The sequence below is a fragment of the Chaetodon trifascialis genome, chromosome 22, assembly GCF_039877785.1.
Source record: "Chaetodon trifascialis isolate fChaTrf1 chromosome 22, fChaTrf1.hap1, whole genome shotgun sequence".
NCBI lineage: Eukaryota > Metazoa > Chordata > Actinopteri > Chaetodontiformes > Chaetodontidae > Chaetodon > Chaetodon trifascialis.
The window spans coordinates 14,111,276-14,123,920 of NC_092077.1; the positions used below are offsets into that span (position 1 = coordinate 14,111,276).

At 40.4% G+C, this 12,645-nt stretch overlaps 1 protein-coding gene across 1 annotated transcript in view; it reads left to right on the forward strand.

The window, feature by feature from the left end:
• pcloa (piccolo presynaptic cytomatrix protein a) overlaps positions 1-4,315 on the forward strand; it is a 56,377-nt gene extending 52,062 nt beyond the window's left edge. Inside the window, exons 25-26 of the mRNA XM_070991567.1 lie at positions 619-764; positions 1,106-4,315. Coding sequence (XP_070847668.1) covers positions 619-764; positions 1,106-1,249 — 290 coding nt within the window. The 3' untranslated portion in view covers positions 1,250-4,315. The remainder of the gene's footprint in view (positions 1-618; positions 765-1,105) is intronic.
• The last annotated feature ends 8,330 nt before the right edge of the window (positions 4,316-12,645 follow it).

The window sequence follows — 12,645 nt, forward strand, 5'->3', positions numbered from 1 at the left end:
GCCTCCTCTTAAATCTTGATAAAGCAAGCTGCTTGATTTGCACTTGCTTCCAGATGGGATCTGCACACAAAGGTTTATTTCCACTGACAGCATGTAGCCGCTCTAAAGAATGTGCAGCAGTGACTCTTAGCATTAACATTTCATTGCTGTCTGTCTGTGACTATTTCTAAAGCTTGTTCTGGTGTTTCTGAGTTTCTTCTCTTCAGGTTGAAAGACTTTGGCTTTCTAAACAGACACTCTGGAGTTACAGTTCTCATATTGCCCTCTAGTGGCGGGCTGCACTTTGCATTTTTTTTTCTTTATCGCCACAATTGCAAATGAAGTCGCTAATGTTTTTCTCGATTCATTATTTTCATAATAATTCTGTTATTCTGTGTTTCATGTTGTTTTATGACAGTTTAAAAAGGTTTTGATTTGGGTTTCTGTGGTTTATATTACTATAAACACAACATATAACAGCAAAAACAGACACACAGATATGAGAGTAGGTTATATATTTACACAAACATCATACAAAATAGCTTGAAACAAAAGCAGCATACAATTACGCATTTATAGCAGTTTGATTTCAGCGTCACATTGACGGGTGTGTGTGTGTGTGTGTGTTTGTGTGCACAGATCTTTACGTGAAGCTCTATGTGGTGAACATCGCCACCCAAAAAAGGATCATCAAGAAGAAGACCAGAGTGTGTCGCCATGACCGTGAGCCATCCTTTAACGAAACCTTCCGCTTCTGTATGAACCCCACCGGACACTCTCTGCAGGTGACCCCTCGTGCCTGCACACACACACACACACACACACACACACACACACACACACACACACACACACACACACACACACACACACACACACACACACACACACACACACACAGCAGGAGAATAGCTCCATATTTTAACAATACTTTCATAGACGGACACTAGATATAGGCTTTCTTGCTGACAGTTAGATGAGAACATCGATGCGCTCTTGTGCACTTATCCTGATTATGACACTCAAACAAAGGCATTTAGCTTAGCATAAAGCTAAGCTAAAAAAAATCAAACTATTCTAAGTACTCACTCATATGACATGCTGCTTTCTGTTCTTTTCACGCCAGCTGTTCCTGGTGTCCAATGGTGGCAAGTTCGTAAAGAAGACCCTGATTGGGGAGGCCTATGTGTGGCTGGACAAAGTGGACCTGCGCAAGCGAGTGGTGAGCTGGCACAAGCTGCTCGCCAGCACGGCGCAAATCCACTCATAGAAGGAGACGCAATCAAAAAAACTATACCTGAGAGGGAAGGAAGAGGTTTCTGGCATCTGGAGACGCTTAGGTTCAACATCCATAATGCTAATCTACTCTTCTCGGGTGTGGGAGAGGGTGGTTTGGGGACGGGAGGGGGCGAAATATCTTTTTCTTCGATCTTTGTTTCAGGGCTCGATAGCGCGAGTTTTGGAGGATGCTTTCGTTCGTACGGGCAGTTCTGTTGATGATTTCTGTCACGTAGGAAGTTTGGAGGAATAGTTATGTGTTTACAGGCAACGAACACAAGTTTACAGGACGTGCAGTGTACAGCAGTGCAGGCAGGGCTGAGGAGAACGCAGAGTTCAGAGGTCAGCGCGGAATCAACCAGGTATTACACACTTTAATTCACAACACACACACACACACTCAGACACACACACGCACACGATTATTTACGACAACTTTGCACACAGTCATTCACGCAGAAGAGAAATTTTAATTCTACAGGGAATGGACACACTTGTAGATTTATTTAGATGTTTTATCCATGAAAAGATTTTCCTCATTGCTTTATTACGACGGCAGAGTTTTATTGGTTTACAAAGCATTTTGGGAAAGAAATATTGAAGACTCCGCCTAGGAGACCTCTTATTTATTTTTGTATTATGATATTAGTGTAGAGTTCTATCATTTGTCTTCTCCTCAATTATTTAAGTACTTAAGAGTCTATCCTGGGAAGGAAGCATAGTATATTTTATAACAGACTACCTAGCATTCCAGTGCAAGAGAAAAAAGCATGACTTCATTCACTTTGGACCCCATCTTTCCTCTCCGCAAGCGTAAACTGAGTTCAATCAAATGATTATTATTGTTTGATAAAGGTTCTATATTGGTATATATTGAATTGGACACTACATATTGTGCGCATGACCTTATCTCTCTGGTATGCAGTGCCACATGTTCTGCACTCACACAGAAACCACCTCTAAGGCTTTGTATATAGTGAAGTGTCATAGCTGGAAATTGATTATAACATATATAGATAGATATATAGATATCTTTATCACAGACAATCGAGTCTTGATGATTGTGACATAGAGTTTTTATTTACCCATGATGCCCCTTAGAATGTGACACATCTACCATATGAGATTTAAGTATTTCCTGTTTTTCTTGGTGAGATCCGAGCACATTACGAGTCTTGTGTCAGTCCCGCTTTGGTTCAGCAACGCACGCTTTTGTGGTATTTTGCACTTTTTCTGCTTAGAATGTAAGACTGACGTCATCCTCCTGCTGAAAACGAGATTTTATTTTTCCAAGGGCAGGGAGTAGAGAGGTAAAGCAAGGACAGTATCAGGAGATGTTGTAGCGAACAAAAGATAAACGTGCCGGAAACTATCCATCAAAACGCACTGTTGCCATTCTGAAGATCCAAAAATGCTTTTCCATGCTGAGGTTTTGTCCCAGCGTTTTGTTTTTTTTTTGTCACATCTGTGCTGTCTCGATCTTACCGCTTCCACTTCAATGTTGTGTCTTTAAAAATCTACTATGCTCACTATGTGTTGAGGAAGGTCATCTCGCGTGCTTGTACGGGGGTCAAGAGGCAGGACGGCTGCAGCATTTTCAGTCCCACTTGGCAGTGAGACAACACTTAACATCTGAGGGATTTCTATGCAACACCTACTGTATAAACGTGGGAACTGCATCTTGACTCGCCAGGAACGTGACACGATGTGGGAGAGGAAGCATTTACATTGATTTTTCTTTTGCACTGCTGCGTGTCGACGTGTCCTCCATGAAATGGTTATTGCTTTAATATGTTTTTTTTATTTAAACGTGTTATTTTGTATCGCTATATGAATCTTTATTTATTGCCTGTAAGACTATTTCATATGTTGTATTATATTTGTTTACAGTACATATCAGTTGTACATAAAATAAGGTTGAAAAATTTTGTTTTTATACACAATGTAGTGCTTGTTTACAAGGTTTAGACGGCCTGAAACTCAGAGAACCAACTTTTTTTCCCTTGTGCACCAACACACACTCACATATGGAAAATAACATGCACAGATCCCGAATTTTAGTTAAGAAAAAAAATTGCATTCCTGTTCAGTTACATCTTTTTATGCACGCCCCCTTTGAATAGTTTCCTTTTCCAGTATGTGTATGAGAAATGACCAAAAAAAGACAACATTGTAATCAATGGACGTTATATCTCAAAGTATAGTAGTTTTAAGGTCAGTGTGGGGTTATTCTTTTTCTTTATTGCCTTATTTTTATACCCACGTGCTTGTCTGTGTAGCATCTTCATACCCAGCCCATGCATGTCACTGGCTATAATGCATATCTCTTTTTTTAAGTGGTGTCTGTCTAAAAATATCGACTCTAAAATCTCTCGTAACACTCAAAGAATTACACACACTCACACACACACACGCACACACAGATGCCATCTCTCTATTTCCAACCTTGTAAATACATAGCTTTTTTATACTGCGGTTTGGGGAGCAATAGGTCTTTTAGCAGAAGTGGAAAAAAGGTGCGTGATCATAGAAGTAAAAGGAAGTTGTTTTTCTCTCCATCATTGTACAGTGGATAGACTGAGAAACGACTTACGTCTGTCTATAGGGACCCGGATTTACCCAACCCTTTGCACCAAACACTAAAGGTTTACCAGAGTCTAATACACAGAAGTCTATCTTAACAACTCAGTCAGTTGCAGGAGAATTTAAATGTGCTCACACTGGATGTTGCATGTTTCGTTGGTGGTTCATACTATTTTTGTGTCCAGATATTATTAAAGAAAAAAAGAATGAGGTAGAGAAAGATATAGAACAAAATGTTATAGAGGGGGAAATTATGAAAAAAAAACCTATTAAGATTATTGATGATGTATGCTGACTGTACAAAGATAATGCTTGTAAAACCTGTCTGGTTTTTCACTTGTAAGTAAACTAAAAAAAAAAAATCTACTGTCATGGTTTTGTGATTGTATACAGGAGGTATTGATAAATTATGCAAATTGTGCTGTAAAAATGGCTGTTGCCCCATGTCTAAATATTAAATATCAGTACAAATGAAGTGTTGTTGTGTATTAACTTATACTGCAGGTTGCATTATTGATCATAACAGAGCTGCATTTTGAAAAACTGGTTTGTTTGATTTCATAGCAAGGATGTGAAGTAACAGAATAAAACCACAAGATGGCGCCATGTGCTTTCATTCTGAGCAATGTCCAAAAAATACAAGTCCATGGTAGCATGCTTTAAAGGCACAGGTGTTTTCACTTACTGGTTGTTTAGAGCTCTTCTCAAGACTACTGCTGTGTTCCAGTACCCACATTACCATAATATTTAGCATGCCAGAGAAAGATTTAGTAGGTATGATTTAGCATGTTTATTAATGTCAAATACAGAATGCCAAAAATACCAGGATGTCTTCCACCCGCTTGCATTTTGCAGAATGCGAGCCAGCATGCCTCTCTGGATATTTTGACTCACAATCCTCTGTGCAGTGGACAGTGGAAGATACACATCGACTCAGCCGCCAAGAGCAGGGTTCACGCAAAGTCCCAGCACAGCTTCCAAACTGTATACATTTACTTTTCACTTCAAATTTTGCAGTATGGACTGTGACAGATGTATGAGCAAGAGGGTCAGAGTTCAAGGTGCAATGTTATGGAATAGTACAGTGTTTCTCAATTCTGGTCCTCCCGCCCTGCATGTTTTAGATGTTTCCTGCTCCAACACACCTGATTCAAATGAGTGGCTCGTTATCAGGCCACTGCAGAGCTTGATGACGATGGTGTGGTGGAGGAGGAGCCCGAGGACCGGAGTTGAGAAGCAATGACACAGTGTGTCCCAGTTGTCCCTGGCATATTGCATGCAGCAGTGCATACTTCGTCAGGGCAGCTGCAGTTTGGACTAAACGTAAAAAGAAAAAGTACACACTCCTGATCTAAATAGTGCACGGTGTGTGTCCATGTGTGATTGTTCTTGGTTTATTTGCAAAGAGACCCCAAATGATTCCATTGATAAAATAGGTGATAAATGATTTCCAGATTGTCACGCTCAGTTCTTTCTCCTGCTGCTCTCAGTGTTTCAAATGCTTTCAGATATTTCTTATAAAGGCCTTATTTCCCAGCAAACATTTTGACTTACAAGGAAAGTGTGACAACGTGCACAGAACCAGGATCCTGGAGCTGAAGCTAAATGGAATTCAGCCATCATTCATTTTTTTTATTTACACCTGGGCATTATGACGCATTTCGTGGGCAGGCTGCTCTCCATCATCTCTTCCTGCTGCAAAGTCAGCTAATCAGGGAGATTCAGTTCACCTGGCGTGACCGTTTGCAGCCAGTGTCATTTTCTCTGTTGGATTGCTGCACCATATAACATCCATACAGTCCACTGTTCACTCATTCACACATCACAAAGCCACTGATGTTCCATTAATCCATCTAACATGCTTCATACATACTATATATACACACACATATATGGGTGGTCTCCCCTCTTCCTTGTCCTCTTAATTCTTTGAGCCTCGTTATGACAGCAGTGGCACTTGTCTCTAGAGGCATACGATCGTAAGCTCTGCACTCAGTATAAATGAAACATGTCCTCTTTGTTGCTCTGGCAAGTCATAGACACAATCAGCCAGAGTACATATCCGCTTCACCACGTGTACTTTTTAAGTGGTCTCATAAATCTGAGTGTCATTGGTCCTCCACCTTGGCAGTCCTGAACCAACAGCGCTGATTTGTGTATTATGAGTGCGTAGGGAAAAAAAACATTTACTTAAACATCGTGTATTTCCTGAAAATTTGACCCACCGCACAAATATTCCTAAAAATAAGACTTTGAAAACAAGCATAATTTCAAAGTAGCGTTTACAGCATTAATTCTTTGGTGAACTGTTAGCATTTGCATGTGGCATAGTGCAAAGCTTACCATGTGATCAGAGATAAAGCCACGGTCAACTTACTGTACAACAGTGTAAATCTTAAAGACCTGAATCATGCGCCTGTAGCCTGTGTGCAGTTGCAGCTGCACTTGATGAAATACAATGACACTGATGAAAAGGAATTAATTGTTCATTTGCGATGCAGCCGAGGGCCTTTGAAGGCTGGACATGTGTTGTTTATTTTCTGACGCACGCTGGAACGAAGTATCTCCAGATTGTTTTGTTCCTGGTGATGATCTGAAGGCTTGAAAACTTTCTGCCGCTTTGACAGAATGGACTTTCTTTATCTGAGCTTCTTCTTTTTGTCATTTTTCACTTTAGGTGTTCGTGCAACATTATTAGATAAATATCATGTAATCCAATGGAGGTTTGAGTCTGATGATAATGATCAGTTTTTGTTCAAAGTCTCTCAACATCACAATTTTATGTTTCTGATTAATTTACCAATTCTCCTTTCATTGCTTCAATGTGTCTCTTTTGTCATCATATTGCATACGTTTAAAACCACAGTGCATCTTAAAGACTAATGTCTTACGTTGAGTTCAAGATATTTTGTGCAGGTGCTTCTGAATACTGTTGCTTGGTCGGAGTTCAGATTTAAGATGCTCAGATGCTAATTATCACCTTCTGAAACGTATAACCTACTCATGGACAATTTGAATATTATTCTACTTGTATATACCATCTTTACACACACCTGGTTTTAAAAAGTTTAGGTTGAAATATGAGTGGAAGCATTTATATAATTCTGCCAGTAAGGGGAGTGGTGCCATCTCCTCATCCCCTGGCCCTCATCCCCCCCTTCCCTCGACCCTCCTCCTCTCATCACTTTATCCCTCCAGTTACAGGATACTTGCAATAAATCACTTATTCTTATTTATTCTCTGAAGGGGTATTAAAGTGTCTCTAGATTAACACAGGAAACCAAGCCCAAAGCACTCCTGTGAATATCCTCAGTGTGTATCTGTGCTTTAAAAAAGCCTTAAAGTGCAATGTGGATCCACTTTCATCATATCTGAATACAGCCATGTAATGCAGTTCTTTCAGATAATTCTCTTTGCCTGCTCCGGCATTGTGATCAACTAAACCGAATCTGTTGTGTAATCATGACTAATGTTGGGACTGTTCATCATTGTTGATGACCCGGTGTAATTATAATCTTTGCATGGACACCTGTTGCACGCACCATAAATGGCTGTCATAGCTGTGTGGAGCTTAGTGAGCAGCAGAGAGTCTCAACTGTGCTTTTAAATAGAGAAAACATTTCAAATATAGAACAGCACTGAGGTCTTGCCACAAGCTATATTCAGAAAGTTTGACATCTCATCTTCATCAGATACTCACAGTCATATTGCTTTATGGTGAGGAGACTGAATTACTGACTCTTGAAATTTTGCATATTTGGGAAAAGTTGGAGTGTAACATGTGGGGAAACACTCATTTGTTTCCTTGCTGATCACTACAGCCAGCAGTCAGTTAGAGGAAGTTTGTAAGATTGCAGGTGGTTTTACTCAGCAAGGACCAGGTTGTGCTCTAAGCTGCTGGTTGTAGTTTTATCATTTGAGGGCAGATATGAGAGATGCCAAGCAATTTTTTAAAGGTCCGATCTGCAGGATTTATTGGCATTTTGCGGTGAGGTTGCAGATTATATCTTTTCCAGTCATGGCAGATGTGACATAACACTGCCACGACAGAGGTCCTCTTAATTTCTCACAGATGTGCCTTCAACAGGCAAGTCCCCCCCCCTGGGATTTTTTATGCCTATGTCATAGGCCTTGGAAGAAGCTGCTTTTGTCCATAAAAACACATACAACAAATGTATTTTTTAGATGTGATTTTCCAAACACTGCTTAAAAGCCAAAAGCCAAAGTCACTGAGAATCAATTCAATTTATGACTATGTTTCACCACAGGTATTAATCGTCTTTAAACACTACTCAAAATGTGGGTAATTACACAAGTCCCATCTGAAACCTGGATTACAGACTTATCAAGGATACTTGAACAATTATATACATGAACATTGTGTTAAAACAAGAACATTTGAGACATTCACCATTCGATTCAATATAGTCTAAAGAGTGAAGTGCATACGAAACAGCAGAATTGAATAACCAGGCCTTCAACATTGAAATATTTAGTCAGTAGAACAATCATTTGGGCTCAAATATGCATATATACTGTATGTACGTATGTGTATATCAGTACAGGTCATGTATACTACACATGGCATTAAATATCACAAAGTATAAATACAACCTTCAGTTCAAAATCTTATTTTCAATTGGTTCTGCTGTACAACACAAATGTTTCTTTCCCAAATCCTAAATTCAATGCTGAAGACTTCAATTACTTAACTGCACGCCTCAGTGAAAGGTTTACATTCATCTGCTTCACATCACAAATTTAGTACCATCATCTAGTCAGAATGTTTGTGAGTTTGTCCAATATGGTTCAATGGTTCATATCTAAATACCTGCAAAAAACAAACGTCCCCTTCAGCTTCAGCTGCAACTTTGCGTTTAATGCTAATTAGCAAATGTTAACACGCTGAACTAAGACTGAAAATCATAATCATGATAGATGCTGCACATCAGAGTGCTGGCCTTATGACTGTGAGCATGTGAACATGCTAACATTAGCATTTAGCTCGAGGCATGGCTGTGCCTAAGTCCAGCCTTGCAGAGTTGGGAACATGACTCTCGACTCTAACAGTTGGTGATATTTAACCTGCTGAACTGGAAAGCTAACAGATATTCTGGTCTTAAACAGGATACTGATTTTCAAATTTAATTTCTTCTGGGGTGATAAACTGCATGTACCAAACTGTTTGACATCCTAATACAATAACAGACAGCCCTGTTAGATAGCTGGAAAGCAGAAACCATCTGGACTTTGATTTAATGACCAGAGCTTTTTTCTTGTTGGATTAAATTTGTTCTCCTGCCCCAAAAGCAGCACCTGGAAAACGTCCAGATGTTACACAGGCAGGGGTGTGCTGTTACTAAGCAGTGACTAATGTTAGTGTCTTAATATGAGACGAAGCCAAATTCTGGAAACATAAATGTGAATTAAGCGTGCTGGACAGCCAGGCTAATGTAAAAAGATAAAGCTGTAAATCATGTAGTTTGGGCAGAGTGGAGACATGTCAGGCAGGAAGTACATTTGGTAGCATAAATAATAAGATAAAACATTGAACAGAGCCACCTGTTAGGCTCCATATGTGACAGTTTATTGCTGCAAAGGCGTGTTTTGTTTTCTTGCCACCAGTCACTCCATCGAGAATTAAAGTGTCTTTCAAATGACAACACTGATATATTTAAAAGAAGAAACTTAATTTTGTGGGAAGGAACCAAGATTTTATAAGCAAAAAAAGAATTGAACCAGACAGCTAAGACCCTTCATGTCTAATCACCTCAGATCCCCCCTGCAGCCTTCTTCCTGTCACTGGATGCCTGTTTCTCCCTGAGGCCCTCCTTCGCCGGGCCATAACTTCTCCTCCTGACAGAATAGCTTTCCCTAATAGTAATGTGATCAGTCAGTGCACAGAGGGGACTGAGGCTGCCCCTTGTCCCGAGTGAGACATCATATCACACACATTCGCCGTCACTTCTCTTTCACTGAGTCAACAAGGCACAACCATGCCGACTGTCACCGAGGAGACGACCGTGGTGCAAGATTTTTTTTTTTTTTTTTGGTGACCTACAAAAGCTTTTTGTGCCATTACTGATGATGATCAGTCAAAGGCAAAGATGTCCAACAGCAACTTACAATTTGCAAAGTCACAGACATGATGCATGTAAAAATATAGAGCTTCACTCGTTTTTAGAGCCACAGTTTTGAGAAATAGATCCATACTCTTGTGTCTACATGTAAATATGAAGCTTATGTTAGCAGGTCATTAGCTAAGCTACATTTGAATAGGGGTATTTCCCACTTTTCCCCAACTTTACCTTAAAAATAAACACAATTTCCTTTCAACTCCAGCAACTCTGTCCACTTAAATCACATCTAAATCTACTCTAACCGTGTTTTTTTTTTTCATCATCTTCCGTCATCCTTCATAACAATTGGATTTGACGATGAAGAACGCACTGGTGTCAGCTTATATGGAGAGAAAACACATGTCCCGTCATCTTTGCCAAAAAGAGGCTCTGTGGGAGAGATGGAGATTAAACTTTAAACTGGGAAATAATTTGTTGCCAGGGTAACACACTCACCCAGAAGAATTAATAAATGAACTGTGCTCGCAGCCTGTGGGGGGAGAGAAGGGGGGAAATACAGTATAAGGTAGGATTTCTGCATTAATGCAGTTTTTTCTCTCTTTCCTGAAGGCTCAGCAGTATATGCATCAATTTGTTTGTCTTGCAAGATACTGAAAAATATGAGAGGATGTGACAGTGACATTTTAAGTCTGCAGACAGGAGTCAGATTTGACAGATGCTTCATCATATTGTATCATGCCACGAGGCTCGGGCTGCTCTCTGAATGCTTTCAAACCTTCATTTTTCCACTGATGTCAGCATAAAGAAAACTAAACAAAAAAAAACAGAAGCTAATCACAAATGTAGGAGTTGGCTGGGAAGAACAGAAACTCTCTGTGACTTCTTTACTTTAAAGTGTAATTATGTGAGAAATGGCCATGGGTGCATTTCGAATGTCATTTGAATAAAATGCAAAAGCTTTTGCCCTGCAAATGTGCTTTAATGAGCTGCTACATTTTTAGAAAATTAAACCTTATTATGAGGCAGCACTTCATCTCTGCTTTCTTGCTAAAAATGAGAGTTCAGGAGAGCTGGTTGAAACTGATTATTAATGGCTTAATGGGTGAGGTTCGCACTAAAAAGGATGGTTTTCTAGTTTCTTAAAGGGCAACCAGTATTACAGACTGTGAGTGAAAAGTCATGAAACATGTTTTAAATGTAAAATGCCCACTTGTGAGCTCATCTTTATTTTGACAGCAGCTCTCTGAGAAAAGCGCTTCAGCCACTTTGTCCTTCATTACGCTGAGTGCTCGTCTCTCCTGTTTTGTCCTCCCTGTGCTGCTCTCATTGTGAACACACACGTGTGCGCGCGCTGGTTGGGAAAGCAGCAGCCTTGTGGCTCGGCCGCGAGGAGCCGGCGTGGAGACGGTGAAGGGGTTGCTAGGCGACGGCAATTCCCTGGACGGGTGGGTGGGGTCGCGGGCTGGTGATGGAGGCCACACCTGCTGCCCGACAGGCGCACACGCAAACACACGGCAGGCAAACATTCCTAATTCGCTGAGAAACACCACCTTTACATCAACCCCGCTGTCGCTCTCCATTACCACCTGCACTCTTGATTTCACCTCTTTCGCTGTTCTTTTCTGGAAACACGACCTGAAGCAAACTGTACCTTAGTGGTCAACAGGTTCAGACACAAGAGCAGCGAACCGCATAGCTGAGACGCACAAAAGCTTCACACAAAGCTGAATCTAACATGCCCCACAAAAGACATTGTGTGTGTGTTGCTAGTTTTTGACCAAATAACTAAACATGAATACACTGTCTGACACATCAATGTGTATTTTACCAAACAAAGAGTTAAGGGAGTGAAGTCTATTCCTCTCTAGGTTGCTGTTGCCCAACTCTCAAATCTGCAGTCGCAGACCTTTTTCACATCAGTCATCATGGTGTGCAGGGAACAGCGCAAGTGTAATTAACAATATTAAAAATGACTGCATTCCAGTTAGGTGAGCAAACTCCAGGCTCCTGGTGTTATAAACGGTTCACCACCACGGCTTACACGGCTATTAACAATCAGTTTCCTATTTATACATCCAGCAGATATCAGCATTCACCTGGTGTACGCAAGTCCAATATTCACTCTCCTTTCAGCCCTGTTTTGCTCTCCCCTGCCTCCTGATGAAAATATCTGTCTCTTTAGCTTCTAAAAGATCCATTATGTTCACCCACTGGGTGCTTACTTTGTCTGTCCACTGTTTGCGGTTTGACAGGCTCCATAAAGAGGCTTTATCAGAGCATTTTTGTTGACGAGAGTGAACCAAAACCATAAAGTTGCAGGCTGTAAAATCAAAGCAGGGAGCTAAAAGATGTTCAAATGCTCTATGGATCTGAGGGGAACAGCAGTTTGGTGATAAATTTCAATTAGTTTGTTACTACCAGAAACCCCCTTTAACATTTCACGTAGTCTTTTGATCCATTGTTGACACAAGAATATTGATTGTAGCTGCTTTAAGGATAAATGCTGCATAAAACCACACTGGGTGTCTGTAATCTGATCGTTTATGGGAACGGGACGTATTTAGTCAAACTGAATTTGCTGCTTTTGAGAAGCTTTTGTAAAGTAAACTAATCCCTGTGAATAATCCCATATAATCCTATTTAAGAGAGTGTTGCATTCGCTTGCCTGGTTCAAAAACAGAAGCAGCATGAGAGTTTGGTGCTGGATTATTGTATGTGGCAACAC